This window comes from Barbatula barbatula (assembly GCF_947034865.1).
Source record: "Barbatula barbatula genome assembly, chromosome: 16".
NCBI classification, from domain to species: Eukaryota; Metazoa; Chordata; class Actinopteri; order Cypriniformes; family Nemacheilidae; genus Barbatula; species Barbatula barbatula.
In genome coordinates, this window is record NC_136779.1 from 2308022 (window position 1) to 2334133 (window position 26112).

Genomic DNA, 26112 nt, shown 5'->3' on the forward strand with positions numbered 1-26112 from the left:
CGCACGTGTTTCCCAAGATCTAGCTCTGGAAGTTTTAGGTGAAAATTCATAGCGGTATTCCGGCGTGGCGCTTACTTTATCCTTTTCCACAAAGTCCACAAAAGCTGTCCTTTCGATCTCCACCGGTTGTCCCTGTCTGTCATAAAGCGCCAGGACGAAGTGGAAAAAATTGGATTTTCTGAGGTTGGATGGCGGTTGTTTCTCATAATGCGCCCGTGCCAGACCAACTCCACTGCGGGCAAAAACAAGACACCAGTGTGGGTTAAAACAAGAGGCATACACTTGAGATATAGATGCAGATAGAATGAAAACAGTGGAGATGGGAGAATTCTTGATTTGTCACTTAAACTGTAATATGATGTAATGAACAGGGGAAAGCGGCGAAGAGGTGCATGGGGAGAGTGTAATTGATACATGGCATATTGGGGATTTAGGGGTCGATCTGAGAAATGCATTAAAAATCGGATGATTTGGCAAACGTACCTCTGGGCGGCCGTGTTCGCATCCACCACCCCAGCCGTGTGCATCCACGATCGGACCGAATTCATGCCACTGCCCAGCGGTTCCTCTTTCATAGTGGTCCCCCCTCTTGGTATATTTTCCTGAATCCCAAACATTAAAACAGTTCGCGTGCAACCCACTTCCAGCCAAGGAGATGAAATGAGATTGTGAGCAGGGGCGCGTCGTTTCTCCAAGAGACCCTTCGGATATCAATAAGAGTTTGTTTGTGATTCGTTGAAAAGAGGAGGAAGAAAAAAATACACCCAGTTCTCAGTCCCGGTTCCTTCTTCAGTCCGTCCTGCGTTGGCACCACATGAACGATTCAGTGCGTAAAGATTCTCAAGCCCTTCCAACAGCTTGTTTGGATGGATGAAGATCCTCCCGTGGAAGACGCAAACGAAGAAGTCGCTCAAATATCGTGGATATTGTTGCTCTTTCTTGTTTTAATTCAGTTAAACATTTCTTGTAACTTTGTGTTGAAGGTGATGCGCTTAGCTTGCTGTCATCCTATTACAACGGCATCAAAAAAAGGCTTCGGGACACTGCTGAATCCACCACTTCTGGCTCCAAAAGACAAATAAACGCGTAAATGATCACCGTGGAGGTGTTCCCGGACACGGGAGAGGATGATGAGGGGCCTTTAGCGCGTCTTTGCAGAATGGATGGAAGCATACAAAACTCAACCCTCTATCCCCCAGGACTGGAACCTTTCCCGGGAGCCAAAAACTCCAGACCCACGGGATCCACGCTGTCAGAGGATGACGCGCATGTGGGCGTGCCTTTGACCAAATATGGAGAGGATTGAAGCTTCCTGTCGCTGGGCTTTAAGCTTGGACCGTGAGTACATACACTAGACTAGAGTCGCTGCTGCTGTTCCAGCGGCTTCGCTGTGATTTCGTCCCTTCACACGAACAGCACGTCAGATTACCAGAAAGCAACAAATATTAATGATAACGAAAGCCATGAAAAAAATACTGAGAATACCTATATAATTTTAAATGCTGACAATGAAGCACTCACTGCTTCTGGGATGTACAGATTCGTCTTGATGCAAGTTTATAGAGTGCAAAAGGGTGAAAAGAGAGAGAGAGATAAGGGGAAAAAAGACTGACCACCCATCCGCTCGGCCCAGAGGAGGGGCAGTTGCAATTGTTAGTGGTATCCATAATAAAAAATCTTTCTCGACCATCCGCGTCATGCCATATCATGCAAAGTGCTAAATATGCTGGGTGCCTAAATGGTAACGCGTGGCTTGGAAAGCAAAATCGATCGATCACTTTTCACCGTTTTATCATTCGGTTTATAGGCTATTGCCTATAAAGGTGCATCTCACTCTTGTTTAGGAACGAGCACTGGCATGTTAAGATTAGATGCTCTATATGATAAACACCATAAACATCTGCATAATGGTGTAATGCCGGTCTTAAATTATGGGAACGTTAACTTCCAGAATTTAAAAGCCGGTTTGCGTGCGTGAAGCGATCCATAACGATGTCAAACTCCTAGCCTTCGTGCGTACGAGCTCTGAAACCGCGTTAATTTTTTAAATTATTGCAGAATTACATCTGAAACGGTGAAAGGACTCGGGGGAAGCATTGCGTCCACCCTCTCCTTCTATGCGATAGAAGTAGGATGTCTTTTGCACTAAAAATATAATCATTTATCTGTTCAAAACGCGTCGTATTTTCTTTCATTTTCTAAGATGCTAATGTTTGGGATATTGGCAGGGTGTGCATGTATGTTAATATTTGAATTAATGGGCGAAAATGGAAGTCCGATGTTGGTTATCTAGGGACCCTGTGCGCTGGAGGGAGGGATGGCTGGACGGAGAAAGGAGAAGAGAGATGTGTTTTACAGAGCAATCTATTCTGCTAGTGTTGGGGGTTAATGACTATTGCCAAAGATAAGTGAATTATCTAAGCTGTTGCTCTTGCCTCGACTCAAAATCCACCACATAGCATCGTCGTCTAATTAAATACGTAAGTAATAAAATTATATTTTACGACAATTTAAGATTGATATGCGGTTTTCCTTGAATTCGGTATGACTTTGATCCATGCGTTCACTAAAAGCCTGTGTGAACTTTATATGTACGAAGTAATAGGCAAAGACGATTATTGTGTTCATTTCAATATGGTTTAAGTTGTGAATATATTTTACATGAAAATGTTTTTCTAATTATTGTTAGCAAAATGTTTACATTATAATAAAATTACGTGTGAGCTAAAAATATATATTTTGACCTATTTTGTACAATGTCTAAAATATTATTTGGTATTTTTCCTAAACATGTTTAGATTTATTTGAAAAACATAACCTAACCATCTGACATACAGCATAATAAATATTTCAGGTTTGCTAACTGTATAGGCCTAATCTACAGTTTCTCTAATACAGATTACACACCAAAGCGATTTCAATCTGATTACCAAATTAGGGTTTTAGGCTAAATCCCTTTAAATCTGATACTGTTGACTAGAGAAGTTCGACAATCCCATCGCGTAGGTAACGATCCCGTCCTAAAAAGGAGTTTTAAACCTTATTTGACAACAAATGCAGCTGCCCCTCTATTTTGGAAGATATTAGGCGAAAATGAATGCAAATCTGTGTTCAGAAGCCATCTGGCCGGAGACTGCAGAATCAGCTGCTCGCCTGAATCCATCTCGGCTCATTTCTGAGGCTCATCTGGACCCCGTAGCCAAAGCGTGCAAAATGCGCTCTTTAATTCACCAACTTTCACTTTCATAATTCGACATCCACAAAGCAGCGTTCGACAATAAAGTGCGTGCAGATTTCTGTCAAAACTAAAATATATAATGACAAATATTGCACGTTTTTGTTATGCAAAAAAGACCAGATTAAAAGCGAAGCTTTGATGGCGTTTAAATTATTTTCTTTACAGGAATAAACTGTCAACAAACTCTTATTCGTCTTTCAGGCAAATATTTATTATTAATAATAATAATAATAATAATAATAAAGCCTAGTCTAAACTAAAACTACAGCATTTAATTATAAAAAAAACGTATGCCTAAAATGTTTAGCTTTACCATTTGTGTGCATGTTTACGGTGCGGATTTAGCTCTATTCTGTCTGCCCGTGTTAGATCTTATTTGGGGAGATGTACTAACAGAGAGCGCGGGACAAAAGAAAAGTTAGTCATGCAGAAGGTGTGTGTGGGTTTGAATAAGATTTGTTCGGCGTTGCCAGGACCTCCCGAAGAAACGACCCTCCTCCTCATTGTGTGTGAAGTGTTCCTTTTGTGTGAATTTACGGGGTGAAGCTCCAATGATCCCCAACAAATTTGCATTTAAATAGCGACATCAACCGATTCGCGTGCCACACACCAGTGGCTTTCCCAGATGTCAAGGCAAAGTCAGTCAGATGGCCAGTGCCCAGATGTCCTCTCCACGCATCATACCAGCGCGTAAATAAACGCGGATTTTCCTATTTGCATCTTTGCACACGGTCAGATCGTTCAAAGGCCGTTTTAATCTAAGCGATGTGAGGCGGAGAGGGCACCTGCACAACTCCAGAGAAACTATATGTGATGCATGGAGAGCCTTGGCTGTGCCGGCTAAAATAAAATTGTTTGGAGAGGGTGAGATGTCACACTCTGCCCCTCGATCGTTTTGTTGATGGGGCCTGTCTGTCTCCAGCATCACAGAAAAGCGTTGACATATGCGTGCGAGCCGATATTGGCATTGAGACATACAATTAAATTACCAGTGGTGAGATCCTGTGCTGAATCTAGTGCACAAAAAACGGACAACTGACCACTCAGAGCGCGCGTCATGTACCGAAAGGCGTGAACCAGCTCAGTATCTAATCGAAGTGATTCTCACAGCAATACAAGCTGAAAGACGATTTGTCTTCTCAATATAAAATGAAGATATTAAAACAAAAATGCCAGCTCCAAACGTGGATTTCATGTTCTACAGTCAGGCTGTTTTCAAGCACCTCAGTAAAAAGCATCTGTCTGGAATTGGTGAGAAAACAAACGAGTCTGTTCAGAGTATCAACAAGGAGTGTTTTTCTCGCTGTGAAGACATTAGTTTTCGTTTCCAGTATTACATTTCATGTCTAAGGCTTTCTTAACAGAAGATAAAGTTCTCTAAGCTTCAGAAATAATTTTACATTTGTTCTGTGTTTGTTTTAAAGCGAATGACAGAGAAAAGGGAGAGAGACGGAAAATCAAAGATGCGTAAACGACAGTGCATGACAAACAGGGCGAATCAATCATTCGTCTTTGCATCTTTAAACTGTTGCATATGTTCTGTTCCCCTTAATCATGACAACTAATTGCATCGTTAATGATCAGATAAGGGAAAAATGAGGGCAAATAAAATCTCGATGAATTATGTGCAATGCTATTGGAACCAAGTTTATTGTTGTTTCTGGTGCTACGCAATTTAGGCTAAATGCATATATTTGTGTATTCAATAAAACAAATATTTAATTTAAAAAAACACAGCGAAGTAAAGATGTATTTAAATGTAACGTTTTCTCATAAAATATTTTCAAATGCCGAAACAAACATATTTTACAATATAATGTATATACAGAGAATTGTCATCTTTATTATTATTTTGTTGTTGATTACACATTGCACAACATCTAAAAATATCTGAAAGAGGAATTTAAGAGTAAATAAAATGTATTTTCCTAGAGAAACTGTACAGGAGGTTTTCGGCGGAGCGCCTTTTCATCTATCGTCTAAATTTGATAAAGAGCGCCTCCTTTCGACGCGTTAGCAGAATAGCGTTTCACACCGAGGTCCAATTAAATGAGCGAGAACTTTAAGCAAAAGTATAATATCGATTAAACATGAGCCAATCAGTGTGTCTTTTTCTTATAAGGAGAGGAATTCATTATTATACATTCTCAGAGCACTGAATATTTGTGGAAGTAGAGAGGATGCAGAGTATTTAAAAAAAACGTTTGTGCACTATAATAAAGGTTTGCGCACACTATATTTTCAAAATCAACAACTGAATGGCTAAGCATTTTTATTAATTTAATATAAACTTACTTCAACCCATGCTTTAAAATGCATACATTATTTTTTTAAACGACGTAAAGAAAAACTGCATTCCTGTGACACAAGTTGACGTGTCCGCTGACGCTTTTACTTCCAGACGAAAAACAACATCTAGCTGCGAAACACAAAATGTATGTGCTGCAAAACACACGAGTTATTTCTCGGCGAACAGATCGCGCTGAGGGCACCTTCACTGTGAAAACAGGTTTCGATTAGGTAATTTTAGATATTGTAATTGGCTTTAATTAAACATGTATCGCGCTAATTAACTCAGATTTTTGCTCAACCGCTGGGACTCTCGTGTCGGCTTTGATACAGTCGAGCAGATGTCCCAATACAACTCCAGTGACAATTAGAAACTTCAGCTCTGTAATCTCTGGAAATAACTTCAAACCTTATATCCTGCCTGACGACATTAAACAGGTCGCCCTGCATTGTATGCTTTTTAATATAAATTGTATTTATTTATTACTTATTTATGGTTCTTTATTTAGGAGACATACTTATTTGATGCATATTGGATTATATAAAATATGTCGTATTTCTAATAAATAATATATACTCGAGTAAACTTATCATGCACTTTTAATTTTATCTAAAATGCATTGTTATTATGGCCTGCTATAATAACACGCTTTATTGTACTAAAGTTCGTTCTTTGTGATTCATTCTAACAAAGAGAGTGATCCACACTTTCTGATTTTAAATGAAAACAGCATAACACGTGAAAATGGGCTCGGTTATGTCGAGGGTCTCGGTTGCCATATAATAATTAGCATTTTCATTCTGCTGTCGAATGAAGAGAGAGAGAGAAAAAGAGCCCGAGGCGCAGCTCCGGGCTACACCTATAGAAAGAAAAGAAAGCGAATAAAGGACTGAGAGCCATTCGAGACAATTAACATGTAAAATATCCTGTGGAAATGGGCTCTGAAAAGAGACCGTGCGGGTCAGCTCCACCTCATTGCAGAAGATCCCGTAAACTCCCGTGATTAAAAAGTTTACCGGATTAATTAACGGAGCGGGGGCGGCGGCTGCACCTGCGCTCCTGTCCTCCTACACAGAGCGCACAGAGACAATGATTTAAAACACTCTCCGTATTAAAAACCTCAGCGCAATAAGTTTGTCACCGGCAGCACGTCCTTGATGAGACGTGATTGACCTACTTTTTGCCAGTTATTTTCACAAATCAGCGACTCGTCGGGAGGGAAACGAGCTTGAACATCTGGTAACCGAGAGAAAGAGCCACCGGTCTATTTATTTGGGCCTTTCCATAGGCGCTCAGTCACTTCTGGCCCTGTAGGTGAGTCAATCTCAGCTGTTTCCTGGCGTGGAAAAGAAGCCATTATGTGGTGCCACTGCCCCACCTACAGGCCAGAGGGGTAAGAGAGACCCTGTAGTCTGTGCCTGGGGTCAAGCGCAGCATCTGCTGGTAAAATTGGAAAAGAATAGAACATCACAATTTATTTTTTAATTCAGCTCATGCTTGCGCGAGAACATCTTGTAACTTGCTGAATTTGCCATATGCATTTTCTATAACAAGTATAAATGAATAGGTATCTAAAGATTATTATTACCAAACTTCTTGCGGACTCACATAAGCACATTTAATTTAAAATAATACAGAATTCATTGGTATAAAAACACTGTACGCTTTAAAGTGAAATTAAAGCATCTCCACAGAGGGCAGTGAAAAGGCAGTCTGCCATTTATTTACAGATTTATTTTTTTAACCAGATCATTTCATAACATCTTACGGACGTTCGTGTTTTAGTTTACAGTAAAAGAAACTGGTTATTTTCACATGTGTTTGTGGTAATGCTTCAATAAAATTCAATGAATTAAACCGCAAAATGTGAAATGCTGAAGGCTGAGGATTTAGTCACGCAAACTGCATTCAACTGCATAATGGCAAGATGGATGAAGATACAGGTCTGCCTGCATACATACAAATACTTAATAACATTAGTTAATTTTCATCTATGCATGCTATTGTGCCAACTGAGGCAACCCATATGACGAGAGGGGTAAATGTATACGCCACGATTTATCACTTGGAACTTCCTGCTATTTCCTGAGTCCACATCATCCGAACGCTCCCCATGACAGAGTCAAAAAGGTCAAACCCTATGAAATGAAAACTACGAAGGAAAGAAATTGAAAATGTGAGAAATGACAACTCGTAGCACAGCGCGGGACTGTTAGTGAGTTCCTTGCTGTATCAAAATGAAATTCCCCAGCTGCCAGGTCTAATAGGGAGGGTCAACAGGTCAAAGTTCACACAGCCCCTTATTGCTGTGTTACGTTGCAGCTTAAATTCCCAGTGGCACAGCCGTAACAGTGGAGGTGCACAATTATTTAGAAATGCGTCTTGCATCCACATAACAGGCCAGATTGTATCAAACTGCGTTATAATCCCACAAATTATGCAACCTTAATTCTAAGTTTCAGTTACATAAAGGCACTTGTTTCTATTATTTTATATCACCGAATAGATGAATTGCATATCCAGGCTGAATTATATGAATATGCTTGCTTTGATACACATCATTTCACACCCTAAAATGGCATTTCTTATTTTCACAAGCGAATTAATTCAAGAATTCAAAATCTATTCAATCGAGGGAAACGAGTGCACTGAATAGTGAACAAATGGCTTTGTCTAGATACAGACTGAACTAATGAAAAGTCCCACGGCTGTCGAGATGCAAAGGCAGGCTGATCGAGTGTGTGTGTTTTACGCCATGTGGGGATAACTTCTGTGGTTTCTACTGTATCTCTGCCCTGAACAGATTCGCAGAGTTTCATTCTAAAGATGCTCGACGCCGCCCACGTGCATAACCGAACCTTTAATCGCAGAGGAAGCAAACAAACAACCTCTTTAATGACATTCCTTAAAAGATGGAGATGAAAACAGCTGCTGGAGTTATTTCCTAAAAACAGCATTTTATGCATTTTTAAGTGCAACCAGACATCTGATGCGGATTCCTTGAAATTACCATGTGACCACCCTCAGGATGCTTTACTCTCACACATATCTGAGAAGGGACCTTTTTAAAAGGAAAGGTGCCCCTCGAAAAAAAAACATGCTGTAGGGGTCCAAAAAGTCTATAAGACCACAAGTAAAAATGAACTGAAATTAAACTAAAATAAACAAAATATTCTAAAATCATTTAAAAAAGTGTTTAAAGTTGAAAGTCAGTATATGCACAATATCCTTCTTATGTTTTATTGACAGCTTGGACTCAAGTTTCCACACAAGATTTTATGTTTGCGTTAACAAAAACAAAAAATCTAAATTTCTTAAAAACAGTTAACACTGTCAATATCTCAAACTGTTTTAGTGATTTGTTGTCTGGAAAAAATCTATATTTTTTTATCTGCGTTTTATCATGACTCTTCTCTGTTTTACATCAGTCAAAATCCACGAACTTAAAAAATATATACATGTCAAAATACCCATATTTGCTGTGCTCTCAGGCATTTGGACCCCCAATGTAGCTCAATCTACACAATTCCCTGTCAGTCAAAGTTAAATTAAATATTGAATGTGGCTTGTTACAGTTTAGAAGATTGATTCCTATAATGGAACACAAGAAAATGGCTCGGCTATCAAGTTCAGATGTGCGGTCGTCCGATTAAAGAGATTTTCAATTGGTGTTTGTGGTTCTGTAAAGCTGTACGCAGGAGCTTTGGCAGATGCTGTCATACACAGTTTGAGAACTGAGAACTTGCAGCAGATTTCAGAGAGAGAAGAAAAAGGCAGAGGAAATAAGAAAGGAAATCAGCTCGGATGGAGAACGTGGAGATCATTCTGATGTGTGAACTCTACATTATTAACAGACAGAAAGATGAAGATGCAGCCGTGAAAACAGTAAAACGCTTAAAATAAGTGCTGTCAGCTCTGCACTGCGCACAGGGACCACGGAGGTGAAAAAAACTGTTAGAAAAATCCAGAGAGTTTTAAATTAAACAGTGAAATGCAACATCTGCGTTCAAAACCTTTTGCCCCCAATTTCACATGCATTGTTTTCATTTTTATGCATGTTTGTCTGAGCGAGTGTGGAACTTTTAAAACGACGGCGGGCGCTGAATTGCACCACTCATTTGAACTGATTTAAAAATCTAAGGGAATGAACAACGGCGTGATTGTGGTGAACACATCGCCTCGCGGAGCCGTCCCAGTTTCCCGAACAGCTTTGCGAGGAAGAGGGTGTGTTGGAAACAGCATATGGAGGGCATGTTTGTTAGTGCGGTGCTGATAAATGGATTAATTGGTTAGATTAGACTGCCAAAGCTTTGATCACAGAGAGTGCGCAAAGAAACGTGTTTATTATAATTTTGTTCACTGAGCTGTAGCATGGGGTAAATCTGCAATAAATAAAAATGCATAAAGATGAATTTAGTGTGGAGTTGTTCTTTTTTGCTAATTGGTGCAGAACAATTTTACACAGGAAAGTGTAGTTTTGGGTTTTGGATATGAAGCTCACAATAAATCAATCCAGGCTTGATGTATAAAGGATCAAATGCACTAATCAATTGAGAAGAAATCTGATTATAACCTGCTCACATCATTACGCAATCTGTCACCAAAACTGGATCAGTTTGTATTTGCAGTAACTCACTCTATACTAAATACTGGAAGGGAGCATCTACACATCAAACTTTAGGAAACACGATTTAGTTCTTTACAGCTTGATTCTTTTTACAATGGCAACTGCCCTTAACAACCCAAAGTCATTGTGATTTACTGCGATTCTACATAAAATCGTCCTACATCATTTAAAGAACATTCTGTGAAATACATTCTTGATTTTTTAATTATTGACTGAGTGGGGCGATATCAAACATTGAAATCTCAGTGAAATTAATGGACAGGACGAAAAGTAAAATCATGCAGCCTTGAAATAAAAGGAAAAGTTAAACCATTGCTCAATCGGTCATCATTTTGTCATTTACGATCACGTGACCTTGAACGTTGCGGCCCCGCGAATCTTATCTTCAGCTGAGGTAGTAGGCTAATTTATGTTAATCGTTACCAATGTATAAACCATAAGCTCAACCGGATCCAACGTTCAGGTTTATTTATTTGTTTAATTTTTAAATAACGATTAACGCGTCAAATGTTGTTTATACATTAAATTAAGATATTAGTAGTAAATATAATTCAAACAGCTATTAACAGTCAGTCCTGTTGCTGTCGTGAAACAAACAGTCGATGGCGCCAAAATAACATTCCGACTGAAAAAAAAAATTTTCTTCCTTGATCGCCAAACGTCGAAAGCAGTAAGCAGACAGCTTCGATATAAAGGAGAGATCGTTTATAGCACCCCTACGTGTCCCATATGACGTCACTTTTGCTTCAAGTCTGTCGAAACGAATAAATGTAACTGTCTATTCACCGCTGATTTGATCTATAACGTTCTTCTTCTTTAAGGTTTTATTGGCGGTTGACAAACAACAAAATTGTGCATTGCCGCCTACAACTGGTATGTAGCTATAACGTTACATATTAACCTCATATTAACCACTTACCGGGGAACCATGTGAGGGGAAGTGGGTTGTTGCTAGAAGGGATACAGCTACGGCTGGAAGTGGTGCAAAATCTCGCCGTTTAATTACAATAAATAACATTAGCTAACGCCTACATATACACCAACCCTAGCCATACAAACATCAAATAAATGTCAATCAACGTGACTAAACTAATGCGGCGTTGACGTGCGCATGCCAAGTGGAGGTAGCTGTATCTCCTCTAGTCAGAGTGTGGCGCTGACGTCACGCCGTGTTAAATGCTGGATGTCGCGACCATACTTGTAGCTCTTTTCTGCTAGTGAGTTCAGTTCAATGTTGTTCCGTTTGACTTGATTCATTCATATTTCCCACCGCTTCTAATTCTCTTCACACCACTGTGCAAAAGCAAGTCGAGAGCCTTAGTAAAACAAAACAATCGCTATTTAATCAATCGCCGCCGCCCCAGAATGCAACGCGCCGTGTCGTCGATTATAAAGCTCTATTGCTATTTATTTCAGCACGTCTATTTTCATTAATCTAAGTCTTTTTTTGTGAAGCTATGTTTATGTCGTAACATTGATTTGTCATAAAATGTTAAATACAGCATTAATTATAAATAAATTATGAAATGCTTAATTATAGCTTATTTATTTTTCTATCTTCAAAAGTGTTACATTCAATTTGGTCAAGATAAAAATATTTCAGCTCAGAGCCGTTATTTATTTTCAACTTTCTTGTCTTTTTCAAAATATTTAATATGGTCAGTGCCCAATAAGCTTGTTTTGAGAGAGTTCTACAAAACTAGGCTAATGCATATCTCACCCACGGGCAGATCTACATATCTGCTTCTTGTTTGGCCCCGTAAATGCTTATTTCTAACAAAAATCATTACCAAAAACTGTCAACACAGCAGTTATTTTGGAGGAAACTAAACGCTATCTGGCCTAATTTACTTGCAGGTGTTTTGCAGCATTTACGGCGGGTCAATTTGATATTTCAAGCTAATCAGCAAACAGCAATGCGGCTTATTTATTCCATTTTGGCTGCTGGTAAGCAAAAAGATGAAAATTGAATCCGCGCGAGTGTGAATCGACACACTGTCATTGCCGGGAACTGTGAAGTTTCCTCTGGTAGAACAGCATGTGTCTTAATTCCCTTTACCTTTCCGTGCTTTCTCAGGGGACACGGAGCAAGTTCAACCCTCTTTGACTCGGATTTGATTTAACCTTTAAAGCCAGGTGCGCTGTTTCCTCTGTAAACATCTTCCAACGTATTTACAGCGACTGCTGCGTAGATACAAACAAAACAGAGGGGCTGTGAACTTGGCATGCATTATTAATCTATAATATGCTTTATATTCTTTATCAGGAGAGCGAGAGAAGATAAAAAGGGAGCATTAGCTGCCTTTCCACCCTTCCCTTTCACACGTGGGCTCCTCTTCCTTTTGTTCACTTCATCCCGAGCTACTCTTTTGACACGCAACCTGCCATTAACCAGAGCGAGAGAGGCCTGTTTTTTTTATGTATGTGTGTTTATGTGTGTGCGTCTGTGCATGTGTATGTGCTTTACACTTCCAGCATTTCAACTGTTAGCAGCGTCTGACTCCTGACTGACAGGTCGACATGGCAACCCTATTCTACATGCTTTCATGGCATCATGTATGTTGTGCGGGTCTGTGGGGAACACTTTGAGCGCCTGGAGAACTTCGAGCACTGTCAAGGCTCACTAAGAGCCGCGGAGGTGATGGAGGCTAAGTAAAGATCCCTAAAATACAACGGCATCAGTTGTGTTGTTGTTTTTCACTGAAGGGAAAAAGGTCTCACCGAGGCCTCCGCTCCCTGGAGAACATGAAATGCAAAGAGATGTGGCATTCAAATAAATAAAAGCCCGGTTTTACGTGGTTTGATGTGTGGTTCTTTCAAAGCACAGGCTCATGGATTGTGACGTTTCATTGTACATACATGTCAATAAAAGCATTTGGAAAAAATATGACTGTGTGATTTAGAAAACGTATTATCAATGAAAGAATTAAATATATAAAAACTGCTCTAAATAAAAAATTGTGATGTTAATCATATGTACATATTTTCAATTGGAAGTGCTTTTAGCCTTAATGAGATATTCAATGACCACTGATTTAACAAAAATGTGGGTTTTTTTCACTGTACATTTTTGGTGACCCTTAACGTCGTACTATAAGACTTTAATATTTGATGTCCCAGACACACTACATGATTATGTTCCGCTCACGAAGGATTCGCAGCGTAGAACAAAAGAAAGCCTGACTGTTTTACATGCTTCAAGTAAACTGTTTAAGCAATAAAGAGATGAATTTCATTGAAGAGAACATTGTTTTGGCCAAATAAGTCTGTATGCTTCGATAATTACATCTCATTTGTTCTTCAAGATCCTACATCCCACATTTTCCTTTTGAAGATGAATAAAACATTATCGGTTAAAGGTTGCACATAACAATATCTCTCTCTCTGCGATGGGATATTGATTCTATTAAAATGAAATAAATAAACAATCCTCAGAATCCCTTCCAGATCTTCCATTTATGAAAGCAATCTAACAAAAGCAAAAGCAGCGGCCCTAGAAATGCATATTAACGGCGGGTGAGATCATCGCGGGACGTGACTTTAAATGGACAGATCTTAAGATTTAGGACAAAGAGCTTCCATGAGAGTCTGAACGGAGCAAGCACCGAGACACAATGAATCAGCGCCTCACATTCACTCTCTTTAACAGATATAATACAGACACCTCCATAGGTCTTTATTCTTCCTCACAATGTGCAGCTTTCAGTCCATTCATAAACAGGAAACATCAAAAGATAGGCTGAAAGATGTAGATATCGTGACACTTCAGAGTGGTCATACATATACACAGGTTTGCCCACGCGGTACATTAACACTTTCTCTCTCTCTCTTTTTAAGCGCATTCAAGTGAGTTACACCCTTTATTGACGAGGGTTTGATAATGCCCCGCTATCTTGCAAAGTATCTTTAAGTGAGTGCTGAGGTAGCAAATTTGACTCAATAAGGAGCATAAAATTGTGTCTTTGTGCGTGACCTTTTGTTCCACATCTTTGGAGAATTCTGTTACTAAAGAGAGCAGTTTTTTGAGAGACGAGAGGAAGGCTCCACGAGTATTGGGTTCCCGTTGGGAACAATGCCTACAGGTTCACCTTGCAGTGCATGGGTGTAACTTAGCCTAGAATATTGTGGATCAAAGCCTCATAAACAAAGTAGGTTGAAATGGTGTAAGAGTATATGAGATGGAGAAAAGAACACAGCAGTGAAAGAGACGGACCCTAAACTTCAGGAAGACACGGAGGGAGGATGGAAATATTGTCACTGCTGCGCGTTGGCCTTAAGACTCTTTAACGGAAAGGTTCAGACGACAACACAGAAAAATCCAGGTTTTATGAGTCTTTAAGAGAGTCTGCTTACAATAAAGCTCCTTTTCATTCCGGTTTAATGACTAAACAATGACTTTGTGCAAGAAGACAACTACGCTATTCTTGCGATTTCTGCAGTGTGTATATGCATACTGTGCAAGATTTGGTTCTGAACATTACAGTGATTCTCAACTGGTAAGTCATGGCCCGAAATCATATGATCATAAATTGATATGAAAACAAAATAAAAAGATTTTACTACTGTATCCCAAAATGCAATATGCTCAACCAGCACTTATCTTCTGAGATAAATGGAGGCAAAAGTATAGACTATTCCCAAGATGTCAACACTGGTCCAGAAGCATAATTTAATACAATTAATATATAATAAAATATGAATATAAGTGGATTTTATTATAAATTTAATAATAAATAATTGTTTTATTACTAGCTAGACGGAAAACCAAACAAAGAACGGAAGCTAACTTCAGACCTGGCGCGCATCCGATGAAACCATCTACATAGTTAAAGGATTGACCATTGACTTTCTATAGTAGGATTAAAATGACTATGGTCAAGAATGGGGAGCATTTTTGGGTGAGGTGTTTCTTTAAATCTGAAACGTTTTGTTTCGGTTACAAATATTCTGTTGGTTGTACTTTGTACATCAGTGTTGGAAAAGCTTTGTTTACATCTTCTAATGATGTCTATAGCAGCAATAAATCAGTTTTTGTACACAAAATGCACTTTACAAAAATCAATATAATTGAAAATTATTCAATAAGGTCATGTGACCATATGGCTTACTATTGTTTAAAACAATTACCATGAAATAATGCACATAAGGACATGCATTAGGGGCTGCATTTTACCAGTTTGTGCAGTCTCTGTGTAAACTGGTATTCTGAACATTTTCACAGTTACTTTCAACATCAACATGCATATATAATCAACAAAACAACTAGTCAAGCACATTGAACGCTTGATTTGTTTTTCTCTCTGCTGACGTAAGGAGCAAAAGCAACACTCAAAATTTCCTCTCCATGTGCACGGCGTGTACTTTGACCCCGCTGATCTGTACAATAAACCCATAATAGTCCATGGCGTCCCTAAGGGAAACACGCAGGCAACTCGGGCCACTTACGGAAAAACCAGGAGCGGGTCGAGGAGCGCCAGGTCACAGGAAGAACAAAGGGGCGGAAGAGAAAAATAATAACCCGTCTATGAGGCCAAAAGCACCAACATCTAAACAAACAGACATGCACCTGTCACGAGCGCTCGTAGGGAATAAAGCCTCGCATTCATATCCACTGTGTCAGATAGCAGTTGTCAGGTTTGACCAATCTGATCTCAGCATCTCATTACTGTCCTTATGAAATGCACTTATGTGCCACGCTTGATCTCCAAATATGAGTTTTGAAGATGAGTTGTTGTTTTCGCTTTTGCACGCGCTCTCCCCTCTCTGCCTCCTTTATTAACAGCAAAGCTCTTTACACTTGTAGCATATTGCACTAGGTTATAGGACTTAAGCTTTATTGTCCTACATTATTGAAAATCTAGGCTCTGAGAGCCGGCCCCAAGAGGTCAAGCTTTGTCTGAACGCTGCCTCTCATTTCTCCACCGACAAAAGCTAACACTGGGAGGGTGAGGAAGATTGAGCTGGTAATATACTTAAATCCATCTTGGTTGACTTAGCACAAACTTCGACCCGTCCCCACGGCTCCTCCTGAGCTGAGGTAATTCCTTTATAACTTACAGGAGCAGAAACTATGACTTATAATACATGCCGACTCGGCCACTCTTATAAGTCTGTTGTAGGGGAAGCTTGTTTTATGAGCTCGAGGAAGTCATATCTGTGAGGAGAGTTGCTCGTGTCAAAATGAGTATTAAAACTTTCTATTTTAGGGGAATAGATGATTAAAAGTATCAATATCACTTGTTGAGACGAAAAACATGTCATTGAATGTATACAAGGTAGGGGTCATTTGCATTTTATATAGAGACAATATTCATTAGCATATCAAAAGAACGATTAAATAAATGTTTTGATATAGATATGTTTTAAACAGATTTACACCATCTATGTATGAAGTGTTTCCAAGTTAGATTTAATCTAAATATATTAGGTAATGTATATTAAAAGCTAAAGGGACTGTGTCAGGTCCTTTTGTGAGAAAGGCAATATAACACTGCCATCTTGTGTGTACTGTTGGAAAGAGCAGACACAGTCCCATCAACTGATTTTAGTGCCACCTATCAGAAAACACAAAACCAGAGAGCTTCTCTCAAATTTTTCTTTATGTAAAATATACTGCAATGGTATCGAAAAAGGTGACATCAATATTCATTATTAAACATTTAAATGTTTTTCTAGGAACTTTTTTCAGAAAACAAGACAAGCTAATAAGGATAAAACGAGTTGTGCCCTACAAAAACACTAAACATTGTGATGTTAACATAAGCTACATGCTTTGTTAAGGTACAGAAATATAATGACCCAACCAAATGAATACACAAATATTCAATTTAAAACAATCTACACTGGCACTAACATGTATTTTATATTCTGAAGACAATCATTTCAATTACTATAAAAATAATCTATAAAAATATAATTAATATTTAATATATAATTAATATGTTTTAAACCGTGTCACTTCGCATTCATGTTAATGACAGTGGATTAACAAGAGTTATTTAAAAAACGAACTGGGGAAATTATCATGTTTGCGAAGTGCAAAAAAATTATACTATACAACTTTTCTGAAGTTGTACAAACACTTCACTTAGTCCAAACATCTTTGTTTTTCCCATCATGTTCCTGGAGCGATTATGGTACTGTAAACGATATAGATTGAAACAAAACGGTACTAGACAAGGTTTGAAAAATGCATGTGAAAGGCATAAACTATACAGGAAACCACACACTCCAGCGTGGATCGCTTCCCTGTGTCGACCCTTTTCTTTCCCAGTTATTCAGTCAATTCAACAACAGCAGTCATCAGCCCTGGAGATCAATACCTCATGATGTGGTTTATATGGCCCTGCAAGAGAGAGAAACATTGATGTGACAGAGGTCAGCTTCATTCAACAACAAATGAATTGTATGTATAATGTTCTTTAACCCTCTGCAGATATTCATATATGCTGACTATTCATGCGTTGCGGGGAGAGCAGATTGGTTAGATCAGCCGGCAGGTACAGAGGCCTGCAGGAACATTGTTCAAAATGTGCAAGAATTGTTTGTCATGAATAAATATTGATTTGCAGGAAGTGCAGAATTTCTGAAGGCAATATGATTGCTTAAATCTACATTTAAGCGTTGGAGGAAACCATTCGTGTGTTAATCCGTCACTTATTTATTTTTTTAAGTTTTACAAACTCTTGTAATAGCATGGGGAGAATAAAACTAAACATTAAATATTAAACATCACAAACCCCTTACATTTCAATACAAATGTTCAAATCTCCACTTATCTAAAGCGATTTCAGTATAAATTGTATTATTAAAAAGTAGAAAAAGTGAGACAGGTCTTTGGTTATATATCCAAGTGATTTTGGCAAAGTGCAACAATGGTGCCACGGAGTGATAAAAAATAACGTAATTTGTTATAGTACAAACTGAGTTGTTAAGATAGAGGAACTCAGGATCAAGTATGGTATGGTTGGGATATTCCAGTCGAGCAGGAACCAAGTGTGTAGTGACTGAGCAACATTCAGCCACTAAAACACTGTCAGCGTAACAAAGGAATATAAAATCAGACTTACAGGTTCACCTGCCATACACCTGGGGCAAAACTGTCCTGCACCACGTCCTGGAGCTCCTAAAGCCTGCTGTCAATCAAAATGTAATAAAACTATTACAAATAAACAAAACTTATAGTACACACACACACACACACACACACACACAACATGTACTGTCATTCTCACAATGCTCAGACTGCATTAGTGGTTAATCATTTATTACTTTTTATAGGCTATGAGAACAACAGCCATCAGAGATGCAGTGCAATAAAACTGAACACCAAATAGATTGTGACCTTTAACCCCTGTATTTCACATCAGATACGCATGTTTATCATCACTACACTGTAAGCAAGAAACAAACAGAATCTGTGAGAGAGAGAGAAAGATCATATACCACGCCAGGGACCTGGCCATTGGCACCATGTCCATTTTGAGGGCCTTGATATGGGGGATCCCACGTCTCCATTGGAGTTTCTATCACCCCAATACATTCAACCTGACCACGGCCTCCTAGTCCATTGCACAGCCTTTTCTGTATAAATTAAGAAGGTTTAACAAGAAGAAAATGAGTTGTAGCTTAATTTTGTAATGTGATGACAGTAACACCAAATTCATTTGTCATTGAGCTATGATTGAGCACATAGAAAACACCGAGCTGGTATGATTTATTGAATCAGTGAACTATTTTCAGTGATGGTCAGCTGGGTGTTTCTACTAAGAATAACTTTGATAAAGGGCAAAAGTACATGCATTTGGCACAGAGAGAAATCAACTGTTTTGAACACAGATTAATGCATATGTGACATCTGACGTGTTTAAAGCACGATTCTGATCAATAGTAAATACAATAAAGCGCATTTACCGACTGTTTGAGCCATTGTTCCATCTCTCCACTGCGCCTTCTCTTGTTCTGCATGGGCTTTAGATAATCCATGGATTTTTTTCTCGCAGTGTGTACGTAAAGATTAGTTGTAAATCAAAACGCTTGATTATTCACTACATTCACCCAAACTCCCATATAAATCAATACGCAAAGTCGCATTGCATTACCCAGTCTGGGGCAATTTTATCCAACGAGGAATTTGTTAAAGTTCTACAATAGTTTGTAATAAAAGCGATCGTCAATTGTAAACATGCCCGTTTTCAAAACAAAGCCATCATTGATCATCAGTCCTAGCACAGCCATGCGATTCTGCTTTAATTCCGCATTATATTTCCTGTACTATTCAAGATGTTTAACAGACAGTAATTCTGTCCAATCAACACGCCGTAGAATGTGACAGAGGCGGGAATATATCGAATCAAGCCTTATGATTGGACGAGACGGCTTTGGGCGCGAATGAGCGTGCAAAGTAAGTTTAACGTTTTTGTACAGTTTTCCTAAATAATGACTATATTAAAGTGCGCCATGTGTGATGTTTATTATTTTGTGTGCATACACTACATTTCTAACAATATAAGATGTAACACTTCCAAGTGACCATTGAGAGAAATGCAGGAAATAATCTCAAAACAAAACATACTAACAGCCAATATATTCAACGTAGCGTTTTTGTTAATATTTGACATTTTATGTAATATAGCAAACGGAAATGTGTTTAATGTCAGCGACACCGTAAATCGTTTAGTAATGTCTTGCAGCAGTACGAGCTTGGCGATGGAGCGATCTGTTATCGGCTAGTGATGTCTGGCAACATGGCGAACCTTACGGACGCAACATCACTGCAGCAATTTGAGCTATTATTGAAAAATAACAACAAGTAGGTGTCATAACTCGTATTTCAACAGCCCGTCATTAAATATGCTTTAATGAGAAATGAATGAGCAAACATGCGCAAGGATGAAATGTTTATTAGAAGGATTTTAAAGGGGCTTTTGGAAATAACCGCTGGCCTGTTCAGATACCAGACACAAATAAAGATGATACACGTCTATATAGATTTATTTATATGATCTTGGCCATTGGATCACGGGTATAATTATCATAATATTGATGCGGATTATATTTCATATCGCTTTTATGAAGCTGTCTCAGTGTATCTTTTGAGGAAAGCGAGAAACACATGCTGTGCTGGACAGACTTTGACTTTTTTCTGTGTACTTTTAGAGGTATTCAGAGGTTTTCATCATGTCGTGTGCTGTGCTACAGCAGGTGCATATGTTGTTTGTTTTCGTACATTGTTATGTTAAACCTCTTGATGGTTTTAATTTTAGCCCGTCTTTGAAATGTATGTGTCGAGCTGTAGCAAAGCATTAAAACATCAAAGCTATGTGGCTTCAGAGGATCTTTAATACAGTGCATGATGGAGAGCTTCGGCCATCATGACCTGTTGTTTTGTTTAAAAGCTGGATGCTTTTTGACATTACATGTTTGCTCCACAGAAAAGCAAATACATGATAAATAGTTTAAAGTTATCAAGGTGAGTTATTTGCCAACCACAAGACTACACCATCTACCACTATGGTCATGTATGTTCTACATTTTCTGTACAAGTACAGGCAGATCCTGTTTATCTGGGTTTGCCAGTGTCAGACATCAATGATCAGAATTTCATTAATGTCATTAAAGGTGGCGGTTAAAGATCCATAAAATGAAATCATCGGTTCAGACCATAGAAAGTTAGAATCGCGAACTATCCCAGTGCCAACAGGTCATGACTGAAGTGCCCTTGAGCAAGGCACCTTACCCCTGATGGCTCTGCAGTAATGTGCCACTGTAAAAAACTATTTGTAAGTCGCTTTGGATAAAAGCGTCTGCCAAATGAGTAAATGTAAATGTAACTATCACTATTGTTTTTGTGCAAAGCACTCTATCATCAAAATCATTCTTTGGATTGGATATCACTTCTGTGTTGGTATATTCTGAACATTCTTGTGAGCTGATCATACTTTCTTCACAAGATAATATAAGAAATTCCATCTCACAGAATCTGTGAGTGATCCAGGTTACTAGAAACTTCATCTTTGTTTTACTCTCGTCTTATCAGGTGCCTCACAGTCGTCCATTTTCACGCGCCATGGGCTCCGCAGTGCTCGCAGATGAACGACGTGATGGCAGAGTTGGCCAAGGAACACAAACACACCATGTTCGTGAAGGTAGGTAGACATTTAGATTTGTTGACTTCTCCAAATGCCAATCCACAGTTTTTGAGTTTTGACGAAATGCTCCTGCATTTTCTCCTGTGTGCTTAACTTATTTACATCAAATAAAATGTGTCATTTTTTCTTCCCTGACATCAAACATTTTTAAAAGGGACAGTTCACCCAAAAATTCTGTCATTTACTCGCCCTCATGTTGTTGCAGATCTCTATAAAGATTTTTTGTACTAATGAACACATCAGAGAGAGATTTTTGGAAGAATGCTCCATAGCACGAACAAATTGCATTCTTCAAAATATTGTTTTTTTTATATAAATTTATAAAGCAATTTTTTCTACTATGGTAGTCAATGGTGGCCAAGAACTGTTTTGGTTACAAGCACTCAAATATAAAATATCTTTCTTGGTGTCCATCACAACAAAGAAGTTTATACCAATTTGGAACAAACTCGAGGGTGAGTAAAAGATGACAAAATCTCTGGTTGAACTGTTCCTTTAAACAGGGCTTCAAGACCTCCCCACTATTTGCTGTTAGGTTGCCTTTAACTGACTGTCTTGACATTTTTAAATGTCTTCTTCAGAGAAAAAGCATGATCACTGGAACCATCAAAATATTACTCCGCTTAGAATTGCAACGGCTCAACCAACATCTTCAATAATGTTTGAGAAATTCTGTTTTTGTAGTAGGGATGCACGATTATCGGTATGGTATGGCCATTAAATTATCATTTTAATGTTATCGTATCGGACGGTAATACAATTTAGGATGAATATTATAGCCGATAAATCCTAAATCATTTCCTCTGGGTAAACTACTTCAGCTGCTCACAGTTAAAATACAGTACAGTAATGTCTTTCTGTCGTGGTCATTCACTTACTGCTATTAGCAAAACATTGTGGATGTAGGTACAGTATGCAGATACAGTATTTATGAATGTGTATATTATAGGAACAAAAGCATATAGTTTGAATCAGACTGCCATCTGAATGCTTCTTGTCTTGAGATCTGTTACACATGTGGCTATTAAGACATTTTTTTCTTGGTTGCTCTGGAAGAACATCGATAATATTTTACAATAAGCTGCTATTAGTTAACATTATTAAATTGCTTCCTTTACTAACAATGAACAATTTAGTTTGTACATGTCAATACAGTTATTCATGTTAGTTCATGGTGCATTAACTAATGTTAACAGTGACAACATTTGATTTTAATAATGTATTAATGCTGAAATTAACAAAAATTAATATTAATAAATGCTGTGGAAGTATTGTTCCTTGTTAGTTTATGTTAGCTAATGCATACACTAATTGCTAACAAATAGCACCTTATTGTAAAGTGTTACCAAAAAAACAAATCTACCAGAACAGTTTGAAGGTTAAAGAATCGTTTACTAGTGTAAAGTGGGCTTGGTAGTTGGTAGATGATTTTCAGGGGGGAAATAAACTATTGCTTACCTTGTTTTTCTCCACTTTTTTCCTTTTGTTTCAGAGAATGTTATATTAAATATTTATATACTGTATATCGGCTGTTATCAGCTTCCAATGTTAAAGAATCATCATTTATCGGCCAAGATTTAGATATCAGTGCATCTCTAGTTTGTAGTCATCAGTAGGATAGAAATGACGCGCACCTGTTAATAAGCTGCACCGTTTCGCACTGTGATTTGAGAATTTCCCCTGTTTTCCGTGTACAAATGATTTTGTAGCTCCAGTATTACACATCCAGCTGCTCTGCACATTGAAATGCCTCGGGCTGTGAATGACTTTGGCTTCTTCATGGCCCTAAACCAACAGCGAGTAATTTGACCTTCTGTCAAGGGTTAATGCTTCGTTTTATCCACAGAGCAGAGGAGTCAACAACCGTCCTCTCCTGAACTGTATGAATGAAGTGAATTATGTTTCATTGTTTGCTCAGAATAACCTGTGACATTTTGTCTTTAAAGAAACATGTAGTTCTGTGTCTGATTCTTTTGATTTGCCGTTTTCTCCGGCGTGATGAAACATGCAGGTCTGTTTTGTGTCGTGCAGTCTGATTTGTCGCTTTTACATACATTCTGGCCAAAAAACTATATTGTTTGACACAATGCTGCGGACACAGGAAATAATTTGGCGGCACAAGCCTCACAGCGGATGAGTAGCGGGTGTATCAGTTTTACAGTATTGTGATGCATCATGGGATAGATTGAGCGGATTCAATAATGTCCGCTCTGGTTTTGAATGCTTACCTGAGTACTCTGAATACTAGAACCAGTCTGAATCAGTAAATCAGAGATGGAGTCTGGCACTTTCTAAATTCTAATATGTTTCCCAGTGGACTAAAATCACCTGTGTAGGTTTGGGCAAATGGCCAGCCAATCAGATCGCAGCTTGTCATTTTGTGTGGCAAATGCAGCAGAGGTTGAGTAAATCATCTGTGAGATGAAGACTAATACATTTATCATCATCTCATTCCGTCTGATGTCAGAATTATTATTTCTCAGTGTATGCTTGACCAAGACAAGAAAGAAACCAATGTGACCATAAACATCACTGTACTTTGAGATTTATGGATCACAATATCTGGCGTTTAAAGGTGGCGGGACATTTAGTGATGTTGTATGTGTCTGTTTCTGCCCCGAGGTCTCTGTGTCAGACCGATATGAAACCTGCAGGTTGATGTGAAACAGGTTTTTCTCTTCATCTGGTTGCCGAGACGTAGCCTTTACCGACTCATTTAAACGACCACTGACATGGAACAGCATCAAATTCAGATGAAGAGATTTAACACAGCTGCTTTTCATTTAATTGATATTCCGTGCCGCTTTTTTGTCGTCTTAACAGTTTTTTACAGTTAAATAAAATGTGATTGTGTGTGTTGTGTTTGACGTGTGGATGTGATGTTTTATTAATTTATTTAATCTCTCTCTCTCTCGTTCTTCCTCTCGTTCTTTCTCTCTCTCTCTTGTTCTCTCGTTCTCTCTCTCTTGTTCTCTCGTTCTCTCTCTCGTTCTCTGGTTCTCTCTCTCGTTCTCTCTCTCGTTCTCTCTCTCGTTCTCTCTCTCGTTCTCTCTCGTTCTCTCTCTCGTTCTCTCTCTCGTTCTCGCTCTCTCTCTCGCTCTCTCTCTCGCTCTCTCTCTCTCTCTCGCTCTCTCTCTCTCTCTCTCTCTCTCTCTCTCTATCTCTCTATCTCTATCTCTATCTCTATCTCTATCTCTATCTCTGTCTCTGTCTCTATCTCTATCTCTATCTCTATCTCTGTCTCTGTCTCTCTGTCTCTCTGTCTCTCTGTCTCTCTGTCTCTCTGTCTCTCTGTCTCTCTCTCGTTCTGTCTCTCGTTCTGTCTCTCGTTCTGTCTCTGTCTGTCTCTCTTTCTCTCTCTCTTTCTCTCTCTCTTTCTCTCTCTCTTTCTCTCTCTCTTTCTCTCTCTCTTTCTCTCTCTCTTTCTCTCTCTCTTTCTCTCTCTCTCTTTCTCTCTCTATCTCTCTCTATCTCTATCTCTCTCTCGTTCTGTCTCTCTCTCTCTCTCTCGTTCTCTCTATCTCTCTCTCGTTCTGTCTCTCTCTCTCTCTCTCGTTCTCTCTCTCTCTCTCTCGTTCTGTCTCTCTCTCTCTCTCTCTCTCTCGTTCTCTCTCTCTCTCTCGTTCTGTCTCTCTCTCTCTCTCGTTCTGTCTCTCTCTCTCTCTCTCTCTCTCTCTCTCTATCTCTCTCTATCTCTCTCTATCTCTATCTCTCTCTCGTTCTGTCTCTCTCTCTCTCTCTCTCTTTCTCTCTCTCTTTCTCTCTCTTTCTCTCTCTCTTTCTCTCTCTCTTTCTCTCTCTCTTTCTCTCTCTATCTCTATCTCTCTCTCGTTCTGTCTCTCTCTCTCTCTCTCTCGTTCTCTCTCTCTCTCTCGTTCTGTCTCTCTCTCTCTCTCTCTTCTCTCTCTCTCTCTCTCTCTCTCGTTCTTTCTCTCTCTCTCGTTCTGTCTCTCTCTCTCTCTCTCTCTCGTTCTGTCTCTCTCTCTCTCTCTCTCTCGTTCTCTCTCTCGTTCTCTCGTTCTCTCGCTCTCGTTCTCGCTCTCTCTCTCGTTCTCGCTCTGTCTCTCTCTCTCTCGCTCTCGTTCTGTCTCTCTGTTCTCTCTCTCTCTCTCTCTCTCTATCTTTCTCTCTCTATCTCTCTCTCGTTCTGTCTCTCTCTCTCTCTCGTTCTGTCTCTCTCTCTCTCGTTCTCTCTATCTCTCTCTCGTTCTGTCTCTCTCTCTCTCTCGTTCTGTCTCTCTCTCTCTCGTTCTCTCTCTCTCTCTCTCTCGTTCTGTCTCTCTCTCTCTCGTTCTGTCTCTCTCTCTCTCTCTCTCTCGTTCTGTCTCTCTCTCTCTCTCTCTCTCTCTCTCGTTCTGTCTCTCTCTCGTTCTGTCTCTCTCTCTCTCTCTCTCTCTCTCGTTCTGTCTCTCCTCTCTCTCTCTCTCTCTCTCTCTCTCTCTCTCTCGTTCTGTCTCTCTCTCTCTCTCTCTCTCTCTCTCTCTCTCTCTCTCTCGTTCTGTCTCTCTCTAGCTGGAGGCAGAGGCAGTCCCTGAGGTTTCAGAGAAATATGAGATCGCTTCAGTTCCCACCTTCCTCTTCTTCAAGGTAAAACTTCACACAACTTCATGGCATTCATCAGAGCTGTTTTGACTTCATATTTAAGACAAACTAAAATTATTTTGAACTTTTTTTGTAAAGGTAAAAATGTAAATAAACACGAACGTTAATTTTAAGAATGTTTTGTCTATCAAAAAAACAATGCATCAGACTTGCTAACAACAAAGGAAAATAGCTTTTTAACTTAATATTTCTCTGTGTGAGAATC

The 26112-nt window shown here is 39.0% G+C and overlaps 3 protein-coding genes across 6 annotated transcripts in view; 1 reads left to right on the forward strand and 2 right to left on the reverse strand.

The window, feature by feature from the left end:
- The window catches only part of ebf3a (EBF transcription factor 3a), an 86975-nt gene extending 85409 nt beyond the window's left edge, over positions 1 to 1566 (reverse strand). For all 3 annotated transcript variants that reach the window (XM_079475804.1, XM_079475805.1, XM_079475803.1), the window contains exons 1-2: positions 484 to 1566; positions 76 to 232 (exon numbers count right to left, since the gene is read on the reverse strand). In XM_079475804.1, the coding sequence (XP_079331930.1) occupies positions 76 to 232; positions 484 to 617 (291 nt within the window). In that variant the 5' untranslated portion in view covers positions 618 to 1566. The remainder of the gene's footprint in view (positions 1 to 75; positions 233 to 483) is intronic.
- Positions 1567 to 16742: 15176 nt separating this feature from the next.
- On the reverse strand, positions 16743 to 19402 carry LOC306905295 (uncharacterized protein). Of its 2 annotated transcripts, none has more exons than XM_079475796.1 (4): positions 19069 to 19402; positions 18601 to 18738; positions 18225 to 18290; positions 16743 to 17500 (listed from the first exon to the last, which is right to left on the reverse strand). In XM_079475796.1, the coding sequence occupies exons 1-4, from the start codon at positions 19138 to 19140 to the stop codon at positions 17471 to 17473; spliced, it is 306 nt and encodes a 101-aa protein (XP_079331922.1). In that variant the 5' UTR covers positions 19141 to 19402; the 3' UTR covers positions 16743 to 17470. The 2 variants fall into 2 exon arrangements, with proteins under 2 accessions (XP_079331922.1, XP_079331923.1); XM_079475797.1 differs by having other exon boundaries at positions 16743 to 17664.
- Positions 19403 to 19857: 455 nt separating this feature from the next.
- The window catches only part of glrx3 (glutaredoxin 3), a 13628-nt gene continuing 7373 nt past the window's right edge, over positions 19858 to 26112 (forward strand). The window contains exons 1-3 of the mRNA XM_079476813.1: positions 19858 to 19966; positions 21194 to 21302; positions 25818 to 25892. Of these exons, the coding sequence (XP_079332939.1) occupies positions 19890 to 19966; positions 21194 to 21302; positions 25818 to 25892 (261 nt within the window). The 5' untranslated portion in view covers positions 19858 to 19889. The remainder of the gene's footprint in view (positions 19967 to 21193; positions 21303 to 25817; positions 25893 to 26112) is intronic.